General features: G+C 29.9%; 1 protein-coding gene across 3 annotated transcripts in view; it reads left to right on the forward strand.

Annotated features, from left to right (window-relative positions):
* LOC129221862 (cyclin-dependent kinase 8-like) overlaps nt 1-27118 on the forward strand; it is a 50086-nt gene extending 22968 nt beyond the window's left edge. For 2 of the 3 annotated variants that reach the window (XM_054856217.1, XM_054856215.1), the window contains exons 5-14: nt 116-256; nt 850-907; nt 1009-1140; nt 2534-2677; nt 7773-7842; nt 9270-9342; nt 15163-15260; nt 21140-21224; nt 22939-23070; nt 26916-27118. In XM_054856217.1, coding sequence (XP_054712192.1) covers nt 116-256; nt 850-907; nt 1009-1140; nt 2534-2677; nt 7773-7842; nt 9270-9342; nt 15163-15260; nt 21140-21224; nt 22939-23070; nt 26916-27023 — 1041 coding nt within the window. In that variant the 3' untranslated portion in view covers nt 27024-27118. The remainder of the gene's footprint in view (nt 1-115; nt 257-849; nt 908-1008; nt 1141-2533; nt 2678-7772; nt 7843-9269; nt 9343-15162; nt 15261-21139; nt 21225-22938; nt 23071-26915) is intronic. The other variant, XM_054856216.1, reaches the window with a different exon arrangement.
* The last annotated feature ends 312 nt before the right edge of the window (nt 27119-27430 follow it).

Genomic DNA, 27430 nt, shown 5'->3' on the forward strand with positions numbered 1-27430 from the left:
TGATTATGCTTCTTCAATTAGGAATGTTTGATATCATTATGATTTTTTTTCTGTTTGCAGTGGAATTTCTTCAAATTTTATTTTAGTCTACAGCTTTTTTTTATTATATTTTCAGCATATAATAAAGTTTCACAGAGCTGCTAAGGCAAACAAAAAGCCAGTCATGGTTCCAAAAGGAATGGTTAAATCTCTTCTTTATCAAATTTTGGATGGAATTCATTATTTGCATTCAAATTGGATTCTTCATAGAGATCTGGTAACTATTTCTATATTGTTTTAAATATTAATCAAGTTAAGAAGAAAAAAAAATGTTGAATTTTAAAGTCAAATACACACATAGTACAAACTTTTTTTTTTTTTTAATTATGAACTTAAGTGTACTGTGTGAAACTTAATACTAATAACTTAAGTGTAATATTGATATTGCATTTTCTTATAATGCAACTTAATTAAAATGACATTGTTAATATTGTGTTTTTTTGTAATGAAATTTAATTAAAATGAATATTATTACCTAAAACAATTGAAAGAACATTGCTAAATAAGGTTTAAAAGCCTTAAATTAAGAAATATCTTTTCTAAAGTTTAAAAAGCTATGCTAGAACTAATAAATTTTTAATACCTTTTCTGAAACTTAAAGTAGATGACAAACTCTAAGAATAATTAGTGATGAAAATCGTAGCACAAATGAGCGGTATTAATTCTATGCTGCAGTAATTTTATTTTCACTTTTTTAATTTTTAGAGTCGGTTGTTACGGATAGCAACTCAGTTATTGATAAAAAGTTTCACAAATTTTATTTTAGTCGTTCAAATGTTATTGATATTACATTAATTTTTTTTATGCAAGAAACCAGCTAACATACTGGTTATGGGTGAAGGTCCGGAAAGAGGAAGAGTGAAAATAGGTACTATTCATTTTCAACTAGTTTCGTTTTAGTTATTTATTATTATTACTTTAAGACAGCAAGTTTTTTACTGTGATTAAAAAAAATATTCTCTTTTACAGCTGATATGGGATTTGCCAGACTTTTTAACTCTCCTCTCAAGCCTTTAGCAGATTTGGATCCAGTTGTTGTGACTTTCTGGTATAGAGCTCCAGAGCTTCTATTAGGAGCAAGACATTATACTAAAGCTATAGGTATAAGTTAGACGGAAATAATTAATGTGTACACATGATATGTAAAACAAATTAAGTGTTTCTTCCATATCTACGATAGTAAAATCCTTGGAATATGATTTATGTAGTTTTATTTCTAAGAGGACACATATTATGCATTAGGGCTGCACTATATATCTTGAAGGAAATTTATATCATGTTATTTGTGTTTTGTGTATTTTACTTCAAATTTATGTTTAAAAAATTTACAGGAGTTAGATACTTTGATTATATTTTTTGTACTTGGTTAAAAATTTTGAATGAATGTCTTCATTGTGTTAGTTGTTATCTATAATGCTTTCGATGAAAATCTTCATGTAGTTCAGTCTTTCTCGAATCACTGCCAAATTTAAGTAATTTTCAATTTTAGGTTTCAAAAACTTATTTCCATATTTCCGAAAGCTGTGATAAATAAGCAGTGTTAACTTGATGTTCATTTCGAGATTTATACAGTAGAACCTTGTATCTCAAAAAATATATATTTTAATATGTTTGCATAGATAATTTTAAATTATGGTAGCCAATAAGTACGCTGAACGTTTGGTTTTTATTTTGATTAAATATACAGCTCCTGCTTAGATTATGCAATAAATTAAAGTAATCTAACAAACATCACTGCAGCTGAATTATATAATGATAAAGTGAAAGATTGACCATGCTTTATTCAAACAATACACACATATCTAAACCAGAACATGTGGTAAGGTTCAAATGGTAGTTGAGTGGAGTAATTCTTTTTGAATAAATATTGAAAAATTGTTTTAATATTTTTTAGTGTCTTTTAAACAATTCTATGTAATTTGACTGCTTTTTTTTTTTTTTTTTTTTTTTTTTTTTTTTTTTTTGTGGTAATGAATTGTAAATTTTCTTATTTAAGGATTTGCTTTGCTTATTGCCGATACTACTGGGTTACCCATATTTTCGTTTATCCAGATTACATTTGTTCCAGTTAATCTGTGTAAACCAGGTTGTAATGTATTTACATAATTTTTCTTAATGTTTTGTAACAAAATTCAATGACTGTTTTAGATATATTTTATGCATTGCATTCAGCAGAGAGCTATGGTTGGTGAACTGACCAAAAAAAATTTCAGTTCAACTTTATGTTAAAAAATTTTTTTTAAATATAAATAATGCATATGTGTGGCTTTTTTTTCTTTTTTTTGCATAAAATACAAAACATTTTTTAAGTAAAAATGTATAAATTTTTCTCCATAAAAAGTATTATTCATTATGTTGAAAACGTTAAATGAATTCATTCTTGTGTTTCAATTATAAACTCAGTATGTTTGAAATTCTGAGAAATATATTTATAGATTATTTATGTTAATTCAACTGAAGTTTTACTAAAACAGTATTTTCTCTTCCTCCTCAGACATTTGGGCAATCGGTTGTATATTTGCTGAACTTTTGACGTCTGAGCCGATCTTTCATTGTCGCCAAGAAGATATCAAGACCAGTAATCCCTACCATCATGATCAGTTAGACAGGATATTTAATGTCATGGGATTTCCCCAAGGTAGTTATGAAAATATTTCTTCCTTATGTCTGTTAATGTCTTCTAACCTAAATAACATACATTTCTGTAAGATTTAATTCAAAGCATGGTATTAACTGACAATTTTAATGCAGATTGTCTTCTTTTGCTACATTATGTTGATCATTCATCATATTTTTCTTGCATTAATTAGGCCTGTGATCATAGCCTACTCGTATGGGGGAAGGGACTTCCCGCTCTCTTTCAAATGTTAAAAGACCTTGTCCTTCCTCTTTTCTAAGTTTAAAACTAACATTTGATCAAAAAATCCTAAAACATTGTTCTAAAAATTTTTTTTTTATAGTCCTATAAAAAGTGGAACGGAAAATACGACATTTTGTGACGAACATAACAAGTTGTTCAACACATAATTCAAAAAGCTCAGCTAAAAAAAAATTAAAATTCAATGAAAGAAATTAAAGAAACTGAAACTATAAGCAATAACTGAAAAAAAAATATTTACATCAAATGTATAGGTTACATGTTGAGCTTCTTAAATGCTTTATAGTTAAAATTTACATGTTGTTGTTAAAGATCTTCAAGCAGTAATTATTCTGCGCACAGCCTCCATCTTGAAAACCTTTTACGAGGTTCAAAAATTAAAAATGTTACCTCTAAAATTATGTATAACACATTAATATTGATTGAGTTTGAAATTTTGATCTACAGGTTGAAATTTTCATGGAATGACCCAGAATTAAGAAACAAAAAAGTGGTCAACAATGAAACAAGAAAGTGGTCTACAATGAACACTGTCTACTGGAGTTTAGGGTTAATCCACTGGAGTTAGGGTTAAAACTTCAACTATCAAAATATCCCCAAACCAGCAATTGCTTCATTTACATGTGGAAGCAATTTTCATCCATCATATCTTAATGGACGATTTTCTAGTTATTTCATAAAAACTAAAATGGGGCTTTTAATTGGGAAGGAGAGAGTCTACTGTGGTTGTCTGTCCTGATATTTGGTCTGAATTCTTTTGAATCAATAATAACATTGAAAGCTAGTAATATAGCCCAATTTTCTAAAAAAAAAAAAATCTATGCTTATAACACACATAATTGTGAGTTAGTCTTATGATATAGTTTTAAAAATACCAGTTGCCGATGCACAAAATGATTTTTTTTATGGAAGAGGGTGGGGAGCCTTTTGTTTATTTATTTATTTTTTTTTTTTTTTATTTTTTTTTTTTTTTTGTGTGTGTGTGAATATTTAGTTATTCGAAATGAGATGTTAATTTTCCATGTGATCTGTCGGATTTTCATTTGTAATGTTCACAAGAAAAAAATGTCTTGTATAAATAGTTTACTTTTAACAATTGTTTCTTAAAGAGCAAGTTTTGTGTCGATGGAAACTGGAAAACCTCATTATATATAAAGTATGACAGATGCTTAAATTACATTCTCTCTAAAATGACATAATAGTAAGCAGTGCTGGTTATTTTGCCACCAAATTAGTATTTTTGCCAAAACAGTGGCAAAATGTAGAAAACAATTGGTTAAAACTAGCAAAAACTAGGAAAATTGGCTGGATTTCAAAAAAAAAATGTACTAAAATCAACATAAATTTTGTACATTACTAAATTAAGACTTAAACCAGAATATTAATTGGAAATTTCATCAATGTTAATTTGACACTTATAGCAATTTTAAATAATTCTCGAACAAAAATTCGAAATAGATTGGGAGTAATGTTTTGAAACTTGTTTTTGCTAAGCAATGTCGGGAAAAACAACAAGAAAAAAAATGTATTCTAATGAAAAAAATTCAATTGAATTTGATGAGAGTCAACTATTTTATAATTATTTTCATCATTTAAATTGTAAATTAATATGAGTTATATTATTTTTTTGTAGAACATACTAATTAAAATAGTTTGTTCCTCTTCAAATTTCTATTGTTCTAAAAGCACAGTAAAGGCTTCGCTACACCCTTAGTTACAAGTGTTATAAAATACAGTGAAACCCCTCCTAACGGTCACCCCTTTAATGCGGACACCCCTCTTATGCGGACAGTTTTTAATTCCCCGGCAGAGAGACATTAAACCTAATGTATAAGGAACCTCTCTCGTACGGACACCCTCAAATACGGACACGGACACCCTTTTCGAAGTCATTTACATTGATATATCCTTTTTTGCGGACAGTATTTAAAACTTGAGAATTAAATAGCTACTCCATTGAAAGGCTTCATTTAATGCAAAGTCAACCAGCTTATACGGAGATAAAAAAAATATTTCTTTGCAATTTTACTTTGCATCTACTGCGTAGCAAAAAATTTTCAGCTTGACACCGAAATGCATTTTTCATTCCTAAAAACATCATCAAATCGTCAAAAATAAAAGAAAAGAAAAGAGAAAATGATTATTCTGCAAGTTTCTGTCTGTATACCCCCACCCTCCCCCGTTGCCTTCTAACAAGCCATCTAACAAAAATATTTTATAGAGAGTAAAAGTAAAGCCAATGCAATATCATAAAGTAAAATTAAGGGTAAAAGCATTCAGTTGTTTCATCGTTCTCATTGAAATGGCTCTGAATACTCATCGTCAGCGTCGTACTCTTTCTCTTAAAGAAAAAATTGAAGTTATAGATTTCGCAGAAAAAAAATAAAATTGGAATACGGAACATTGCTGAAAAGTTTGGTGTGGGACGCACACAAATTTGCTGTATATTAAAAGGAAAAGAGAAGTTTAAGAAAGAATGGTTCATAAATGGAAACCAAGAGAAGAAAAAAGATTTTCCTAAAAGTAATGCCCTTGCAGTGGATGAAATTGTGTTTAAATGGTTTGTGTCCGCAAGAAGCAAAAATATTCCGATTTCTGGCCCTATTTTACAAGAAAAGGCGAAAGAAGCAGCTACTGAAATGGGTATAGAAAATTTCAAAGCTTCCAATGGATGGTTAGATCGTTTTCGAACGAGACATGATATCGTTTTTAAAAAAATATGTGGTGAATCCATGGATGTGGATGCTGACGTTTGCGAGAAATGGCTTGAGAAAGTGCCTAGTTTGATTGAAAATTACGAGCCATGTGACATTTATAACATTGATGAGACCGGTTTGTTTTATAGAGCTCTGCCAGATAAAACCTTAACTTTACGGAAAGAAAACTGCTCTGGTGGCAAAATCTCCAAAGAACGCTTAACAGTTTTGTTCGGTGCCAGCATGGATGGTACAAAATTAAAACCAGTTGTCATCCGAAAAGCAGCCAGACCTCGGTGTTATAAAGGACTGGATATAAAAAAATTACCTGTTGACTGGAATTCAAATAGAAGAGCGTGGATGACAACCAGTGTCATATCTGATTGGCTTGTAACTTTTGATAAGAAGTTGGGGAGAGAAAAAAGGCATATTGTTGTTTTTATGGACAACGCGCCCTCCCATCCCAAAGACTTTCACTTGAAAAATATAGAAATAGTCTTCTTGCCAGCAAACATAACATCGAAATGCCAACCTATGTTTGCTGGGATAATTCAAGCATTTAAAATTCAATACAGACAACTAGTTATGAAGCATTTAATCAATAAAATGGAAGAAACTAAAACAAGTAGCGAATTGTCCAAAACAATTGATGTGTTAGATGCAATCAGCTGGGTTAAGCACGCATGGAAGGAAGTTAAAAAAGAAACAATAGTAAGTTGCTTTAATCGCGTTGGATTCAAAAAAGGATCTGCCACAGAGGAAATTGACAACGAAGTTGATTGTGACAATGATGGATCCGATTTGCAGTCGTTAATGCAACAAGCAGGGTTCACAAATGTGACCGCTGAAGACTATGCTCCCATCGACGACCAAGGTTTCACTGAAGAAAGCGAAACAGAAATTGCAAGCATAGTGCGCGAAATTAACGAAGATCATACAGTTGAGGATGACGATGAAGATGAACTGTCCGTAAAAGAAGACGTTAAAACAATTAAAAATGTTAACGAAGCTTTAAGCGTATTAGATGGACTCAGGGAATTTTCAATTAAACACAACGATCCTAAAGGACTAGACTTGGTACAAGAACTTAAGATACATTTCGAAAATGAAAGACTTTCATCGATCAAAACATATCAACAGACATCAATCGAACAATTTTTTAAAAGTACAAATTAGGTATGTAATTTTTATGCGAACCTGTTATTTAAATCTCTTTGAGTGTGCAAAACTGTAATATTTGAATTTAACCTGATAAAATAATTGTTTATTATGTATATGTTGGTAAAAACTAGTAAATTAAAAAAAGTCTATGCATATGAAAGAGTAGAATTCACACATATTTCATTTAAGATTTCAAAAAACATAAACAAATAACTAAAGTTAATTAAATTAAAAAAACCTCTGTAAAGCGGACACCCCTCTCTTACGGACAAAAAAGTTTGTCCCGTTAGTGTCCGTAATAGAGGGGTTTCACTGTAGTTAAAACTGTTAAACCAAAGCCAGTGAGTTGTTTTGTTATTTAGTCTCCCCTTTATTCTACATTAATAGTGTTCATCTGAAATGAAGTTTGCTGAAAGAGTACAAACTTAATTTTCAGATTCTTGTTTCAATGATGCATTGAATATTCTTAGCTAAAAGAAAACATCTCTTCAAACAATGTTTAATAAAAATTTAGTTGCATCCCTGTAAATGAAGCAAACTATTTTTTGCCACTTTGGGTAAAAGGTATTTTTACTGGGACAGTTTTTAATGTTTTTTTCCACCTTTGGCAAAAATATGCCAATTCTAATAGTAAGTGTGGGTAGAAAAGAGTAAGTTAATCTTTAAAAAAATGTGTATAAATAATAGTTTCAAACTTTGCATTGCTTTCTAAATTAACATTTTTTTTTTTTTTTTTTTTTGCAAATGTTATGCAATTTGTGTGAAATTTTAGTAAAAAATGTAACTCAAAAGAGAGAGAGAGAGAGAGATGTGTGGTGCACTCTCCTGTGTCCAAAGTAATTTTGTACCAAATTTCAAGTCTGTATCTGCTATGGAGTCTTCTAGACACAAACACATTTGACAGAACTTTTTTAACGTAGAGTTTATCACAAGAAGTGAATCACATTATGAAACACTATTTATTTTATGCTAATTTAGAATATTTTCTTCAATTCTAGAGAAAGACTGGGAAGACATTAAAAAAATGCCAGAACATACAACTTTGTTGAAGGATTTTAAGCGTTCAAAGTAAGCTATTGTTTTGCTGTTTTTATTTTGCTGCCAAACTTGTTATGTGTAGGTTTGTTACTTTTTGACAGTTCATTTATCTTTGTTAAATGTAATTATTCCTTTATAATGAATTCAATTTAAGTAATAAACATAAGATGTAAAATAAAAGACATAAGATATTAATGAAAGCAAAAACTTGGAATAAAAAAGGGAAAAGAAGGAAGAGGAAATAGAGTAGAAACTGGAAAATTAAATTATTGGGGGAAAAAGTGTGTGTTTCTTGTAATTCATTAGTCCCCCCCCCCCCCACTTTTACAAATGGCTATCCATTACCAGGTATAGGTTCAACTGTAGGAAGAATTTGGAGAATTGGAGTTACAGAATTCTTAGCATTATCACAAAAGTAGAATTAAAGATTGTTCCAACATAACTTGAAACAACAAATTAAAATGACTGCATAGTTGAATAACCTTTGTGCATGAAAGTAAAATAAAAAATAACAATGTCAAATAGCACTAATGGCAGATTACTGAAACACATGTTTTGGCGTTACAAGAAATGACTTTTTCAATGCAAAAGAAATGAGCTTATGGATGAAAAGACATCTGACAAAAGAGCAAGCAGCTTAAAAGTAAAAATAGCAGATTAACCAAACAACCAATGAAAAAATTTGTACCAGTAGGAATATGAACAATGAACTAGAGCTCTCTCACAGGTATGCCACAAGAGAAAGATAGAATTTGATTAGATGAAGATTAAGTCACAAAGCTAAAACAAAAAGACAACACGAATAACCGTAAGCAGCAAGAAAAGAAAAAGTTAAATGAAAGAAAAAAAACAGGAAATGAAACAAACCAGAAACAAAAAATTTTAAAAATAAAAGATAAAATAAATATAAGAAAAAGGGAGAAATGTCAAGCGCATTACAAAAGCGAAAACAAGTTAAAAATAAATATAAATATAGAAGCCAGACATTAGAAAAATAAGGAACAGCGATCATTAATGGAGTTTAACCTGTTCCTCAAAATACGGAAAGATTCCCAAAAGTTAAGATCTGATGAATTGGGGCATTTTTTATTATTTTCATAAGAGTTAAAATTGAAAGTGCGATTCGAATCCCAACGATGGTGGGCAATACTAGACTTATTTAATTGTTTTTTCACATAATTTTGATGCTCTTTCAAGCGAAATTTTAAAGCATGCCAAGTCTGTGCTATATAGGCAAGATTGCAACTGCTATTAGTTTTATAAATTCCACAACAATTAAGAGGATGAATAGGATCTTTAAGAGAAGAGAGGAAAGAAAGTTTATTAATAGGAGAGAACACCACCTAGAATTGGAAACGTTTAGAATCTTAGCAATTATTTTATTTTATCAATATTTTCTTTAAATTTTCATCATGTGTGTTTTGTGCTTTAATTCATTATTATTTTCATTTTTCCAGCTATTCGAATTGTTCGCTTATCAAATACATGGAAAAACACAAAGTCAAACCGGATAGCAAAGCATTTCTGTTGGTAAGAAATTCTTTGAAAGTAACTAAACCAGTCTTCTACTTTACAGCAAAAGTATAGTTGTTGGGTTAATATAAAAAATCTCAAATCTAATGATTTAGTATTAGCCATTAATAATAAAGTAAAATTTGAAAAAAAAAATATTGAAAATTGAATGTGTAACTTCTTGCTGGTCTAAAAATACATGATAAAACTGAGTAATATACAAACTGTTATAAAATTTCAGTCATATGGTATATACATATATATACTGGCCATGGGAAGGTAAAGCGCAGTTATAGCTTGACCAAGAAAAGAAGGCGGATGACCTTGAAGCAAAAACATCATTTGTATCACTTGTAATAGGTTGCTTGTTATTATGTTGGAATAGATAGGATTAGCGAGACCATGCCTCTTACTATTCGGTGCTTTCTGGCAGATTCTACCAATTACAAGTGATACAAATGATGTTTCGCTTCAAGGTCATCCGCCTTCTTTTCATGGTCAAGCTTTACTGCAAACTTTTCATTTTGCATTTTTGTCATCTATTGTACTTTAGCTTTATTTTACACTAGTGGTACCCTACGTCTTTGCCTTTAGTAGAAAATTAAAAGGTCATTTGGTTTGCCTGTATATTTACAAATAATGGAAGATGAATTTCTCGCCAATTTGTTATGCTTGCCCATGTTACGGTTCCATGTTATGATAATTTGGTAATTTACTCGCTCACATTGTGATAATCTGCTCGGTGAAAAATTCTTAAAATTGGAATAAAAAAAGAACAGAATCGAATTTTCGAAAAATCGCTTTTGAGGTGCATACCCTTATGCTATAAACTAATTCTGTGCCAAATTTCATGAAAATCGGCCAAACGGTCTAGGGCACTAAGTGCATCACAGAGATTCAGACATCCAGACAGAGTTTCAGCTTTATTATTAATAAAGAAGCTTGCTTTTTCGGTTTCTGCTGAAAATGAAGCACAAAAAAAAAAAAAAAAAAATCAAATTTCAAACTATATCTCCATTGTTAGTATGGAATCGGAAACGTTGTTCTTCAAAACCTCAAAAACTCATTTCTGCAGATACTTCGCTTTACCTTCCCATGGCTGTCTGCGTATATGTTACGGTGAATATGATAAATTGGTGATTGTGTGTGTGTATATAATTACCGGTGATTATACACAATCACCAATAAACTTGGTAAATGGGATCAATTATTCAATGTTTATCACATTTACTGATTTATGTATACAATCCCTGACTCGTGATGGGGAATGTAACAAAACTGAGTCATTCTGTTGAGTAATAAGGGTTTAATTCAAAAAAAAAAAAAATCAACACAAAAAATTACTTTTACAATTAAAACAAAGTTTGATAGCTATCAAAGCTTACGAAAATATTTCAATCAAAAAATGTTTTAAGACTGGTTTTGCTTTGCTTTACTTTAATTAAATATCTTAGAACAAGTAAATTAGATGATATATCATAAATAATGTAATCGGAAGTGTCACGACGGGAGGGGAAGGAGGGAGCAGTCCACTCCAGATTACACCTTTTTGGGGAGGGGGATGAAACTCAAAATAGTCAGAGTTAATACAAATATTGCAATTTTGATAAACTTCCCCTAAAAAATCTTAAGCTGCTTAATTTATCGAATTTTAAAGAAAATGGATTACAGTATTTCAGGGGCAATTTTATAAAATGCGATCATAATTTTACTTGTCTTTTAATGTGAATTTTCGGTTTGCCACAAAAATTGAAATTTATTTCGGGCAATTGTATGAATTTCAAGTTTGCGTAAACATTTTTTTTATTTGGACCATTCAGGCGGGAAATGGGAGTGTACTTCAAATTGCCCCCCCCCCCTCCCCGATGACATAATCACCATTAAACCTAGTAAAAGTGTTCAAATTTACTGTTTTTTTTCTCTACAACCGCCGACTAGTAATAGTTAATGTAATAAATTCGGATAATATTTCCAAATAAAGTCTTGGATCCAAATGAGGGAAAATTTATTCAACTTTTCTGAAAATGCGTAGTTAATTAGAAAAACGTCATGACGGCTCTCAAAACATACAGTAATATTTCAAACTAAATAAATGAGTAAAAGTAACTCTATTACTGTATTTTCATTAGAAATTTTATAAAACACACTTTTTTGCATACAATATGTATTGTAAATTATATTGAGAAACATAAATAGCTTTGGTAAAGTTACTTATGTACCTTTTCTTAAGGTCTCGTTTAATATTCTGTTTTTGCAACAATGGCCTACTGATAAATGTGCTTCATGAGTTATGGTAAACATTTCTTCAGCATACACACAAAATGTAACATTGTATCTGTCTTATTTACGGGATACATTATTTTTAAACATTGACAAAACTGTAATTAATTCATATATTTTTACTCTACGATATTCTTTGGATTTTTTTCCACTAATTTTGTTTTTACTATAATTCACCTTTATTAACAAATCGCAGGGGTAGAAGTAGTCCTATATATCCTATATTTTCTATATTTTCAAAAAAAGCATCAAAAGTGTCCTATATTTCCTATATTTTTGAAATTGTCCTATATTTCCTATATTCTTATAGTTTGTTATAAAATATTGTAGAAAATTACCATTGAAAAGCCTTTTTGTCACTTGATTCGCACTTTCTTTCACGACTTGACAATTCAAGACTGCTTAAGAACAAAATACTTGTTTATAATTTTTTTTTTTTTTTTTTTTTGGAATCTCTGTCAACACTGTCTCTTTAAATTTTGTAGAGTATTTTTGATAAAATTTTCAATTTGTTTTAAGAGAAAACTTCAATGACCTATATTTTATGACAAGCTCTCCAAAGTATTATCGAAGCACTTTGCCAATAAATTTTCAATAACAACAAAATGTGGAAAGATTCAGCCGCTATTAATTTTTTTAAAAAAAATTCTATTTGAAATACTTAAATGTAGGTAATTATGCAAAAAAAAAAGAATAAATAAATAAACAAATAAAAATAAATAAATAAAATAAAGATATATGAACCCTGCCTGGATTCAAATTTTGAACTTCTTACTAAAATCAGAATTTTACATTATTTGAACACTATATTTTTAGCAGAATTTGTTATTGAAAAAAAAGGTTTTTCAGAAATTTAAAAAAGAAATAAAATTTTTACAGGATCCTTCCATTGATATGTCACCATCTTGTTAAAAATTTTGAGGAATGGGGATTGGATGTAAATTAATTCATTTTAAAAAAATACTTCGTAATGTTAAAATTTGATCAGCTTTCTAGATGCAAATACTTGGCTTTTTTAGTAGTGAAAGTCTTTAGCATCTTTCATAAGATGTAGAATCAGTTGAAAGAGGTGTTTACAAAAGTATCCACTAAGAAAGGACTTTTCGAAATATCTGTTAGTTCAGGAGAAATTATTTAAAAATTCTTAATTTCTGCGAAATTAAAACCAGAAATTGAAATTTAAATCCCTTATTTTTGAAGGATTTCCTCCATTCAAAATATTATTCAGTACTTTATCTCAACTTTTAGTCAATAGCGAATTTTAAATTTGATATTGCTTTTGTTTCTCACGTGATTCTTCGAGGCTTTTCTCAAGTCAAAAAATAATGTTTCTGTCTGGCTCTCCCTGAGATAACATATACAGGGTGATCCGTTTTAACATGCAAGACCTTTATTTTCGCAACCGCTAGTCCTATGTGTTTACTTCCAATGCAAAAATGTTCAAAATCAGATCCAGGTTTAAGATATTGAATGTTTGAAGCAAAAATAATGAGTCAAAAAATACAAAATTTAATTTTTTATATACGCGGTCCCCAAACTTATACTTAAGGAACTAATCTCCATTAAAAGATATTACTAAAACAAAAAAACTTGACATTTGTGCAACCAAAACTCAGGGAGACATTCCAGTTTAAAGTTTTAAGGGACCATACAAAAGATGAAACTGGAACTTAGCACCCTTTCAGAAGAATGACAGGTCTTCAAAGTAAGAAAAACAAGGTATTTGTATTTTCATTGCTATTCAAAAATAAACGAAAATGTTATGCCGTGATACGCAAAGAAAACACAACAAAACCTCGAACAATTTGAAAAACCACTCTAGGCCCAATTATAATTTTAAACACATGTTAACTGCTATATTTTCCCTCAAAAGGCGTTATTGATGGCAAGGGAAAAGTGGTGTAAATCACAAAACTCTGCATATCATATCTCAGCGAACATTGGTCATACTACTTTGAAACCTTTTGTGTTGGAATTATTTTTGAATGGAGATTATTTCCCTAAATATAAGTTGGGGGACTTAGGGCCCGTATGAAAAGTTAAATGTATATTTTGTGTTTTTTGACTTATTTTTATTTCAAACGTTCAATATCTTAACTCAGCATCTGATTTTGAACATTTTTGCAACGGGAAGTATACATCTAGGACTAACGGTTGTGAAAATAAAGGTCTTGCAGATTAAAACGGAACACCCTGTATATACTAGCATTCCCGTACCTAGCATTGCTCGGGTAAAGAAAATCAATACTTTAAAAGGATCCTTAATGAAAGTTAAGGATTCGTTAAGGACTAGGACATAAGGAGTCCAGGGGCCTCAGGACCCTCCCAAAATTAGAAAAATATGGGCAATAAGTAGTTATTATAGGGGATTTTCGTAACTAGTTGCACCATTACCGGAGCAATGCCGGGTACTACGGGAATGCTAGTATATATATATATATATACATGCACACACACATATATATATATTAGACATTTTGGTGTTGTTTTTTGTGTTCTTGCTTTTTGCATTTTCCAATTTATTTTGATTGTTTATTTATGAATATATATATATATATATATATATATATATATATATATATATATATATATTTATATATATATATATATATATATATATATATATATATATATATATATATTAGTATACACATTTATAATTATAAACTTACAATAAAAATCAACATTGCATAATGGTGCTGTCTAAAAAAAACTCTCGGAAATACATTAATAGTTCTATCTTTGATTCTGTCAATTTGATTGCGACATAGTTCAATAGTTCAATCATGTTTAGTTCTTATATTTTCTAGTAACCTAACTTCAAACTTTTTGTTTGAGTGATCTTTGACGACATGAGGCTTCATAGCTGACCTCACATTTAGTGAACTCAATTGCATTTGCTTGTAAAGTTATTAACTTTAATAATTCTTTTGGTTTTTGATAACCACTGTGTTTATTTAATGAAACTTTTAAAAATGAGGGTTGGGGTCCTTTTCTTTAAGCTATAAAGTTGTCAAGGTATGGTAAGTAACTGATTCATGTCATTGGACGGTGTTATGCAGAAATGTATTGACCAACCAAGCAGTACTTTTGTGTAAGTTGAGTTCAGAGTTGAACCCCCTCTCTAAAATCAGAAACACATGGTTATACATTTTCAGGTTCACTATTTCGAAGTATGGAATAAATCCAACTTGTTATAGTGGTTTTCAATGTAAACGTTAATATTTCACATGGTAAAAGTGGTATAAAATGAGAGTTGACTCGTTTTTTAATATTGGTTTAAATCATTTTTGCATCCCATTATGTCTGTTTCTCTACCAATTTATGTGAATAACTCATTTTTTTGGTTAACTCATGTTTGCATAATGTTGTCCAATTAACAGCATATAATTCACATTTTTTATCTGCAGTTGAATGTTAATTATCATATACATTAAAACACTACTTTTTGGTATTTATCCACAACAAAATAAATTGCAGTTGATTGGTTATTTTATCTTTTGCTTACTTTTTGAGTTTGTGTTCATCATAAAAAGTAACTATGACAATTGTTTTTAGCTGCAAAAGTTATTACTAATGGATCCGACCAAGCGCATTACTTCTGAACAAGCAATGCAAGATAGTTATTTTTCGGAGGATCCAGTACATACACAAGAGTGAGTGCTCCTGCATCGCTTAAAAAATAATTTACTATATTCATTCTGAATTCATTTATTTCATATTTGCTTTAATGACTTACTAATTTTCAGTGAGTTATAGTTTGCCATTGAAAGTGAAAAAGATGACATATATGCTTTGCTGCAGGGTGTCAATGATTTAAACCAGGATTTAAATCAATTTTTAACTAAAAATCCTAGAAAGCTCCTTGAAAATTCTAATTTTTACTAGTTCTGCCTTGTTATTAGTGCAACCATTTTTTGATTTTGTCCTTAGGATTTATCTTAATTTGACTATTTTTATCTATCCAAAGTGTCTCTATACACAACCTAAAAATTAAATTTTTTTGTTGTACCCAGTGACCATCAAACACTTTAAAGTTAGTCACCAATTTTTTATTATTAGCAGCTACTTATTCAGAACAACTTCTTTTCTTTTTTCTGTTAATGAAAACAATCAAGCAATGTCAAGATACTATACTAAAAGGTGGGTATAAAGAAAAGTCTAGGCAATTGAAGACTTGCTACATTGTAGGTAAATTGGTGTAAAATAAAAGGAAAAACAAAAACTTGATTAATAGTGCTTCAATATAAATTTTTGTAAAAAAATAAATAGATAAATAAAAATAAAAAATAAAAACAGAAGAGGAAGAAACAAAAACATAAAGAAAGAAAGAAAAAAAAACTTTCGAGAGAACAATACTTCAAAATATTTAGCAAACGAGTTAAGGTTTTAAAAGCGAATTGTAAAATGTATGCTATCCCTATATTTAGGGCTCAGTCAAACCATAGTGGGGCGCTGGGCCAAGAGTTCATTTGAGCCATCCCACCCTACATACTGTTCCCATAATGGATCATCACAGTATTTTAAACAAGATGTGTGCTTAAATAAGCATAATTTGAACCTATAAATGGTTGAAACTAACTCATATTTTTATTTTCTATGCATACTTTATTTGTATTCCTACCTCTAAGCCTTTGTAGTAACTTTCTTTTCCTATGTTAAATTTAAAAATTGTAAATATTAGTGGCGTGTAGTATGAATAAAACTAAAAGTGCTCTGTTTTTTTTTTTTTTTTTTTTTTGTAATTTAAATGTAATATTTGCTCTATTGTGCAAGTTGTGATGAAAAAGTAGTACAATACTGCCCTGCTAAGGACAGATGTGGTATCTGCAGTTGAGCTCAAAATGAGAAATTCACGGTTAAAGTTTTACAGCTCATAATTTTTTAACAGTAACTGAATATAAAATTTAACCTACCGTAACTTATTTATAACTAGTTGATCTAACATACATGAATAAGTTTTCTGAGAAAGTTATTTTTTATAATTAATAAATGTAGTTACTATACATTTTCTCCTAACTAACGTGTTTATTACTAAGGTATTTTTGCCGTAAGTGAATAATACTAAGGATATTTAGCAGTATCTGCTCAGATACGACAAAAGTAGCTTAGTAACGTGCTATTTAGAGATAACAATCGGGAGCGGTGGCTTAGCAAAATTATGTTTCTGCACTTAATTAAACAATGAATATATTATGATATAGTTCATGATATTCACATATTAAATGAATTTTCGTTTACTAGACTCCACGTAGACAACTTTTTATTTGTCAATAAAATGCTTCATTAAGTAAGGCATGTGTCTTTATAATTGATAAATGCAATAAATTGAAATATAATTTATGTTTTACATTTATATAATACATTTTTTATTATCTTCAATGGCATGAACTTATAGAATGCAAAAGATATTTATCGAATACAAATCACTATACAAAAAGAAAACATGACAATGTGCTGAAAGTGCAAATAGAAAACCTTAACAAGTGCAATAATTAATCATTTTTGTCGCTTACTGGCAACTGATTCCAAAACACAAAACGAATTTGCGGTATTATACCTTTTTCCAAATTAAGAAGATTTTTGATTATGTTATTTTTTTTTGATACAGTGATCCCAACTGCATGTTCATAATGTTGAGGCAGTTTAATGGCATTTTTCAACATTTTGATGTTTAAAAAGTCAAGTTCTTCCCATGTAGTATCTTTATAGATTTTTTTGTGGAACAAAATGTTCTTTCCTCTTTCTGCCCGCAAATGTACGATATCACGTAAATAGGGCAAATTGTAGTTATCAGTTTTTCCCTTGTTGTTAGTCATAATTGATCTCGGGGTCACCTTTTGTTGCCCTTGATACATTTCTGTTATTATTTTTTCTTTTTACAGCATAGTCTTTCCATTTGAAAAAATTATTTGGTTGCATTTCCCCCACATTAACTTTTGCAGATGTAGATTTCACCGCATTTTTGAAACCGTCAAAATCATAAATCTTTTTTGTTTTATGGATTGCTTTCTCAACCTGGTGATGAAATGAATCACAGGACATTAAAATGTGCCCTGGCTCAAAGTACTTGATTTCAATTATGTCTGCATTAATGTAGATAGAATTGATGCAGAACACAAGAAAGCTTAGGAAAGCCCAATTTTTATTTTGCGATGAGCAATTATCCATCCATAATACAATTTGCTTCATATCCCGACACGTCGTTATGAGAAACTTATATACCGTGCTTATAATTTCTTCTTTACTTCGGCCTCGTATGGCATCATGCCATAAGCATGCAACAGTCTGATTGGTTTTTTTCCCTACTGATACGAAACTTTCATTGTAAACAGTTAATCTTCGGCTGAAAATAACAGATTTGAACATCTCACACCTGGGAAGCATAATTACTTTTTCCATGTCGACAGAGTATTTCATAACTTTGTTTATTGCACCCTCATCCGCATCCTTTTTATACTCCGCTCTAGTTGTAGTAGCTTTTTTAATGTGATTGTTCCATGCATTACAATGGCTACAATCTATTTTATGATGGTCTTCTGCATGTTCATGCAATATGAAATGCTCGCATAGTTCGCATTCTTCGTTACCTAACTTAACGAACGATATATTCATCTTCGATACTTTTTTTCTATATAACTCGAACGAACAAGAATCAGGATGTCTTTTTGTGAAGTCATAATACATTTTTTTAACGGTTAAGTCACTTGGCAAATAACGTCTGTTTGGGGCATGCTCTCTTCTATAATGAGCAATTTTAGGTTGGAAGGATTCAATATGTTCAATGAGTGACTCATGATTATATTTATTCTTTGGAGCTCTTCCTCTTCTTTTGTCAAACTCAGGAGATATCTTACTTTTCTGTCTAGAGAGAGTTTGTAATATTGAGTCGTTATGTTTTTTATATCCTAAGGTTGCAAGAAAAAATACTTTACAAACCTTTACAGTGGTACCTTCATTTGTTTTCAAATAAAACGTATTTGTATTGGAACATCTTGAGCCAGTCCCGCAAGTCTTTTGTTTAACAGGCATTTTGCTGACCATGTTGAGAACAAAAGATTTTCTGCCCTCTACAGAACTAATGGCCCGAAATTGCTCATTTATTTCAATTCGCCTATTCTCTGGGGTGTTTGTTCTGCACATAAATTTGCAACTTTCACTGCATGGAGCCAATACAGAGTGAGATTATTTAATCCTCTTCAGCTTAATGTCATTTCTTTCTTGAATGGAAAAATAAAATTTTTTCCTTTTCCTTGAATTCCCCTCTTTAGTTATTAGGCTTGAACATTGAAATTCTTTCCGTACATTAAAGCTGTCTGGATTTTTTAAAGGCTCATTACCTATTGGTACACTGTTAACAAGTTCAACTTGATGTTCTTCAAACTGGCTGGGTGAAGATTCTGTTGACTGCTTTTTATTTCCTTCCTTGCCACAGTTATTTTCAGGGTTTGCGACTAATATTGAAACAGATTCTTCAGTGGTTAAAGTATTTGTGGAATTTACAGAAGTGAATATGCACTCCTTTGTGCGATTTGAAGGCCAATATGAGCTATCTTGATCAGAAGAATTAGGTGGCAAGGAACAGTCATTACTTATTTCACGAACATTGTCCAGTTCTTCTTCGCAAATAAAACTAGCAAAATCTCCAATGCAACTAGACATACCTTTTGGCAATTCTCCATTGTCATAATTAATGTCTACATTAAGACTAAAAGGTGTATTTACATTACTCTGAATGTGACTGGAATCTTCTTCAGAATTAAAACTGATAGACTTAGCTGTCGCTAAATTTTTTTGCCAAAAATCTAACAAAATTTCCCTTCCGGAAAATACCATTGTCTCGTTCATGCATTAGAACTGTAAAAGCAATAGTTGTATTTTCATTTCCAGATTACTCAATTTAATGTGTAAGAGAATTTTAACAGCAGATGAAGTTGAAGGAAAGTAAAATAAGAATGTAAAAGAATAAAATAAATATTTAGCTAAAATAAATTGGAAGTATAATTTTTGCAATTATTACTTACGATTTGAGAATTGTATCTTCACAGATAGTGACTAATAAAATAAATTTTTTCATGATCAATCATATTAGATTAAAATATTATGGTTTCAACATTTATTAGCTGAGCGAAAAGATAATTTTGACAACAAACGATATTTTAATAAAAACAAACATTAAAAGAATGAAATCAAATTTTTAGCAGAGGAATCGGACATGAACATTTACAAACGTTTCATTTTTACAAATGTGTGTCATAAAACAAATATTCTAATACAAAGGTTTCAATATTTGAACAAGCATTAGTTTAAGATCATAATTATTTTATTATCGGCCCACATCCACTGATCAATTCATAAGGGGAATGAAATTTTAGAGTTCCAGCTCAATGAACTGCAACACTTTTAAGTGCTGGATTGCTAAGGCATAAAAGTCGTATCTACATTATACTAAGGGAAAAAAGGGTAACTACACAGATACCACTTAAGATGCTTAGTATTTGTCACTCACATTGAAACTACCTTAGCAAACCATGCAAAATGAGCAGATACCACTTTTTTCGAAAAATTTATTTTATATTTCCCGTTCGAATATCAACAAAAAAATTCATGTATAGATAAAGTAAGATGCAAAGGGTAACCTGGTGACAATAACTCATTTTTGATAAAATGTGCAGATACCACATCTGTGCTTAGCACGGCAGAATAGGTTAATTTTTTATGCAAATATACTGAATGTTCAATTTAACCCACAATTAATAAACAAATTAAAGGAAAACAAACAATTAACCATGTTACTATTTTTTTAGTAATTTTGTATTTAATGCCTAATTAATGAAAATTCTATTACATACAACTGATGTATAACTGATAATTATTAGGGACTCTAAACCTTGGAGGCCCTTGATCCTGGGCCCGTGCGTCAGTCGGGGCCTGACGATGCATATTAGCAATTTAATATATATATATATACATATATATATAACTTTACTGTCTGATTTTAGTTAAAAAACTTGTATATGATAGCTCTGTATATAAAGAGTATAGTGAAACTTATTTTTTAAAAATTGTCATCATATAATATCACTCTATTTATTTTCCTTTATTTTTCTGTATTAAAAGTGTGCTAATATTGTTATCTGGTTAAATTTTATTTTAATCATCAGCAGTGATGTTGTGAAGGGTTCCCCATTTTTTAAATCAGTCTTTTCAATTACATTTATGCTCTCAGCTGCCACTGATCATATATGCGTTTCCATTGTGATTAATAGTTCTGCAAAATATTTGAAACTTTTTGGGTGAAGTAAGACTTGCTATATATAATGTTTCTGTAATTTTTAATGCATCAATTTTTTATTTAGTTAAATTTATAAATATAATTTTATTAATAACTAAAGTTTCTAAAATTTTTCACAGAAACCTTAAAAAATTGATTTTTTTTTTCAAAACATTTTTCCAAAGAGAAAAAAATCATGATTTTATTTATACTTTGCTTTGCAAAGTGAATGATGTAATACTGTAAAACTTTTTATTCCAGCGTTTTCTCTGGCTACCTGATACCTTACCCAAAGCGGGAGTTTTTAACAGATGATGAAACTGAAGACAAATCTGATACAAATAAGGTAAATTTCCTCAGCAGCTTATAAAAATTATGTTCCTATATTAATGTAAGTTTTCTTAAAATTGCTTATTTAATTATTAGTTTTGATGAATAAATAGTTACAAAATTAAATTTTGTTATCAACTAAGAAAGAGACAATTTTAGCTAAGACTTTAACCTGTTACTGGTATCTTCTATTTGTACTTGAAATTGAAATCTATGTTTTTTCAAATAAAATTTTTGATCATGCACGTTTTACATGTATGTAGTTGATAAAGCAATAGGACAAGACAGCAGTTGCTGTTCTTCATCAAATTTTAAAATTATTGAAGATGTATGTCAAGGTCATCCAAAAGGGGATAGCTCCCTCCAAAGGAAACACAACTACACACACCAGAGCAGGAGCAATCAAAATTTCTATAGGGTAACTCAACTGGTTAAGGTAGAAAGGGAGGGTTTTTGGTTACCTGCACAGAAATAGATGTATTGTTTGTTAAATATGTAATTTCTTTATCAAATATTTTACATTAAAAAAAGCAAAATTTCAACTGATATTGATTGGCAATTTTGATATGTTGGAAGGTTATGCAAGTGAATTTTTTTTACCAGCTCTGGACTCAGAATGAATTAGCTGGTTATAACTACATGGCAGTTTCTAGCAACAAAACTGGTTAGGCGTTAGCCTATGGCAACAAAAAGGCTAAGAAATAAAGCTGCAAAATAAAAATATATAAATACAATTGAAATTACAGAAATTTAATTATCAACTTCTATTAAGAATACAGTAAATGATTGACACAATTCAAGCACAGCAGTTTTAATTTCCCCATTCAACACAATTTTTAAGCATACAAATTTATATTTTTAAAAAAGTGCAATGCATTTACAAAGTTGTAAGTAAAAGGGTAAACTAATAATAATATTTTCATTTAAGCTAGACTATATGTAGTACTATAGTATTAAGGTGTGACGGGATTTTCTACACTCACCTGCTGCCGGAAAAACAGGTGGTCATCACATCACATAATAGAATGTAGATGTAAGCTATATAGTAAAAAAAAAAGATTAACATTGCGAGTAAGATTCCGTCGTAAATATCGAATCGAAATCCAAGTAGTGACATCAGAGACATAAAGGAATGTAGAACGCTTTTTTCGACCGATGCGTAGAAAGACATGCTGTGTTCAGCATTAAAAAAATTGTTAAAAAAAAATATTGCTTATTTTTAAGAACTTTTTTCTTCTGAAGAGGGCGAAATCTTTTTACTATTACCAACTTAAATTTTAGAAATGAGGCTTTGATACTTCTCGCAGGATGATATTAGAAAAAAATAAAACCCAGGAAAAAATGCAAATTAAAGATTTTTTCAAAAATTCATAAAAAATTGCTCTATCTTCAAATTTTTTTTATTCATCATATTTAAAATTACATTTCCTGCACTATAATCATTTGATAACTTTTTTCTAATTAAAATATCAAAAATTGAAGCCCGAGGTGCACATCTTCGGCAAAAACAGCACCTGTATACCAAATTTCATCTTTCAAAGCCTTACCGTTTTCCCGGGAAGCACGCCACACACACAAACATCTTATTTTATTATATGTATAGATTAAATCAACTTTTTCAAGGGAAAAAAACTAATTTTGTTCCCCTCGTTCCTCCAATGACTGTGTGAATGGAGATGAAATCAGTTTAATTATGCATTGCATGATTTCAAGTCCTACTTCTCTTTCAGACAAATGCCAACAACAAACAAGGCAATCAAGATACTAATAACCATGGTCCAAGTGCCAAGAGAGTGCGCATGGCCCCACCTCCTCCGACGACAACTACTGCTTCTTCTCAGGCAAGAATCACTTTATATTTGGTATTGTCTTTAGTACATATTATAATTTCAGCCGTAAGGTTGTTTTTTTTTTTTTAATTTTTATTTATTTGTCTTTTTGAATGCTTAAGTTTGACATTTTTAAAGGAAGAGAACTAAATACATACTTATGTACAACTCTGTACCTCAGAGCCAGACTAGCATAAGTCCAAAAATTGCAATTTTCCTTTTATTAGTGCATTTGTCTTGTATGTAAAATCCTTTTTCGCATTGAGCCATGTGTACGTAATTATTTAAGAAAAAATATCTTTTGTAAGTTTAAAAGTGCACGCGTCAAATCCTTTGAATGCACCAAATGTTTCCCCATTCTCCTGTAAAGTAGGAATTATGTGACTTACGGTACTCTGACTCTGAGGTACAAAACTGAAATTTAGTAATATTGGAACGAGTAGGATTGGCAATTTTTTTTCTGATGTTTTATATTTTCTTTTCCAAATTAACCTGGTTTTAAATGTAGTTAATGGAAAAATATGTGGCAAAACTAATAATATGGAACAAAAATTCCTCCTGCTAGAACTTGGCCCTTCAATAGCAATCCATAGTTTCTACATTAAACCTTCAGAGAACAATCCTCTCTTATGAAAACCATTTATTTTTGGTCTGATTTCTAGATGTAGGCTCAATGTTAATTTTCCCTCCATTCAAGAACCACATATTTAGCCTCTCCCACTGAAAAACCATTTTTTTTTCAGCGAGCTTGTATTACTTCCCTGAAGGTTGAAGGAATCTCTGTATTATTTCCATCCCCCCCCCCACGCTAGAGGGAGAGTTACCTGGTTTCTATTTCATATCAAAAAACACTAGTGAAAAATTAATAGATTCATACGAAGTGCTTCCTGCTAGATATGATTAAAAAACTATTTAAAATTAGCTGTCCGAGAACGTTTTTTTAAATCAGAAATCATTAAAATAAATTTCTAATAGTCATGAATAAACTCTTGAGTGCATTCTTGAATTCATGAATATATATATTTTTTATAATTTATTCAGTAATAATATTTTGTGGTATGTATTGCATGAAGCTTAGCTTTATGTATTAACCCTATTCAGAGACTACCAATCTAAAACACCAATTTTTTTGGTCTAGTGAGGGGTTTCTTTAAGGAAGTTTCATTGTATAGGAGATATATACCGTATTACCCCGCATTATCCGGCGTGCCGGAAAAAAGCAAGGTTGACCAACATGCTGGAAAATTCAAATTTTCCGGCATGACGGATAATTTGAGGTATATTTTACAGCAAAACAAAAGTAAATTTCCCCATTCAGAATCAGAAAGCAAACCACTGTAAGGAAAAAAAATCCCGAAAGTTCACTTCTTTGAAAAAAATTGTGTATTGCATATAATATGTTCTTGTTATTTATGGTAGTTCATTATTAATGGATTTAGTTATATGCCAATAAAGCAATCAATTCAGAAGCAATCACCGTTACTGCAATTTGTTCATATTTTTTTCAAATTATTTTAGGTTCCTTTTAGAGAGATAAGTTTAATTTTTATTTATTGAATAGCTATGGTAAATTCTTTAGCACTGGTTTAGGGGAAGTAACCTACTTCTTAAATGTTTGCTTACTTAGTGTTAATTCAATATTTATAAAATTATTCATTATTTAACAATATGTTAATTGTTAAAATAACAAACAAAATTGTTAGTAATGATTTTTACAAAATTAAACTGTTTATTAATATCAATAAGATATGTATAAAACTTATATAAATATTTTTTAAGCTGAACATATTTTTTATAATATTAATTTTTTTTCCTAACCTTGATTTTTCCGGCATGCCAAAAAGGACCAGTCAGATGCTATTGAAAATCTGGTGACCCTCGAATTTTGTAGCATGCCAGATAATGCGGGGTAATACGGTATTTAAATATACCAGGGGTGAATTCATACCAAAACTCTTCTCCGGTTCTGCTTATCTGAAAAAAGATTTCTGCTTTCACATAAAATTTGTCAGGACTCGGTATTTAATAACTTCTCATTGGCGTTTCGGCACTGGAAAGTTATGAACCTACCCTTGATTTTATATATATATACACACACATTTATATAAATTAATGGCTTCTTTGAAGTATTTAAGGAAGCAAATGATATTTTAGAATAAAAATTATAAAAGTATATATAGTCATACAACAATTAGCATCTGTGGTCCAATTGTATTTAGAGTCTTACCCTCTCTTTTTGCATTTCTATCTGATCTGCTAACAATCTTTGAGATGTTACACAAATGTTTTCTTTTTGCTTATACACATAAATGTGAGTTTTTACTTTTAAAATATTAGCACAGTTACAATTCCCAATTGAAATCTTCTACAGAAAGTTTTACAACTGTTGGCAATCTAAAAAAAATCTAAATATAAATAATTATTTCTAATCAAAATATTGTAGCTGTGAGGAAAGGAATATTGCAGCTAACAAATTTAAGCTAAAGTAATTAGAAACCTTTTTATTGGTGTGAAAAGATAAAGCGTGTGTGTGAGGATTTTTTGTCTCTAAAGTAGGGAAAATTGAAGAACAAAATCAAATTTTTTAGTGAGGTGTACATGCCGAAAACGTAGTGCAAAATTTTACGAATGTTAATCAAAAATGTAAGGCCTTAAATATCTGAATATGTGATAAAAAATGTGCAAAAATTGAGTCAGAAGAGGAAAAAAAATAAAAATACCAAATGCAAATGGAAGAACATTGGCATCTGGGGAGGGGGGGGGGCATTGGGGAAGTAGCCACTGCAAAAAGGAGTGGGGGTCTTTTTTTTATTCTTTGTACATTGATATCTGGTGTCTGATTTAATTTAGAAAAAGTTTGAATTAAGTCAATTAAACTTTAAAGATGAGACCTATTTTTATTGTAAAATTTGTGATAATTTTGCCTAAACTTGGGATTTAAAAAGAACAAAATTGAAATTAAAAAAAAAAAAAAAAAAAAAAAACATTTTGAGTAAGGTTTTATTTTAACCTTCTCGTAATTCAAACTGAAAAAAGGGTGATTTTATGTTCATGTATTAAGTTTAATAAAAGCAATAGCAGCATCATAATAAAAGTATGGCCTGTTGATTTTTTTAATGCTTTATTCTTGTACTTTGAATATTTAGGGCTTCCAGCAAGCCCCTTTTTTAATTGCAAGTCCCTGACAGTCCGTATTTTCTATATATGGTCCCCTTTTCCTTCAAAATATGAATTTCATTTTGAAATTTTCCTGTAACCTCTTTTATAAATTTACATCAACAAAAAATAGAAGAATGTTGTTCACACCCTTACCACAATAATTTGTAAAATTTAAACAAATGGGCATATAATAGCAAGAGTTGAAAACTATTGGTAATAAATTCATTCAGCATAATTTCTTGTTTTAGGACAAAGTTGTTTTAATTTTTCTGCCTATGAATTGGTAGCCTGGCCAATATAATAATAATCGGCTAAGCTGTCTATTACTAATTACTGATAATTAATCAGTTCATCTCTAATTTTAAGCTTTAAAAGTTACGAAAGAATATTGGTCCTTTTTTTGCTTCGGGACAGACTAAAAACCTTGTGGAACCCCGGACATTCTTCTGTATCAAATAAAGCTAATGTTGATTCAAATTTTTAGATTTAATATCATGTTTTTTTGTTCTTTTTTTATATATAAAACTGCTTGAAATTTTAACTGTCAATAAAAATAAGTTAAACAAGTTTCAGAAATTTAAGCTAAAAAGTAGTCAATTGTAAAAACAATTTAACTACATACACACATTCATTAATCTCTTTCAATGATGGTAATATTTCTCTCCTTTTCCACAGAAAAATATCAGTATTTTATACTAAAATATGTGTTAATATTTTAGAATCACATGGCAGGAGGTGAAGTGCAACAATCTCAATCCTCAATGAGTTTCAATTCAGGCGCTGGAAATCCTCAACAAAGTGGAGGTGGCTTTCCCCAGCACTTTTAGAGATTTTACTATTGACATTAAATATATATATTTCTTAAGACCATCACTCATGATTGTATTTATTCATTTATCATTAATAAATTTTTAAAAATTGTATTTTCTCATACAGTGTGTATTATACATCACATTTTTTATATTAAAATTAACATAAGCCTAAATTGAAATCCTAGTGTTAAATAACACAATTTTTTGCTATTATTATTTACTAAAAAGTCTTAAATGTCTATACAGTTGAACCAACTGCCTAACTCAAAATAACTTCTCTGTGCTTTATTTTTCAATTTATCTGCATTTTTAGAATAAATTCAAGAATTTTTACCATTTTTTTTTTCTCATAGAGTGAAACCTGTGTATAACAATACTGTCTATAATGATAAACCTGTCTGTTACAATATTTTCTTTGGTCC

This window comes from Uloborus diversus, chromosome 5 (genome assembly GCF_026930045.1).
Source record: "Uloborus diversus isolate 005 chromosome 5, Udiv.v.3.1, whole genome shotgun sequence".
NCBI lineage: Eukaryota > Metazoa > Arthropoda > Arachnida > Araneae > Uloboridae > Uloborus > Uloborus diversus.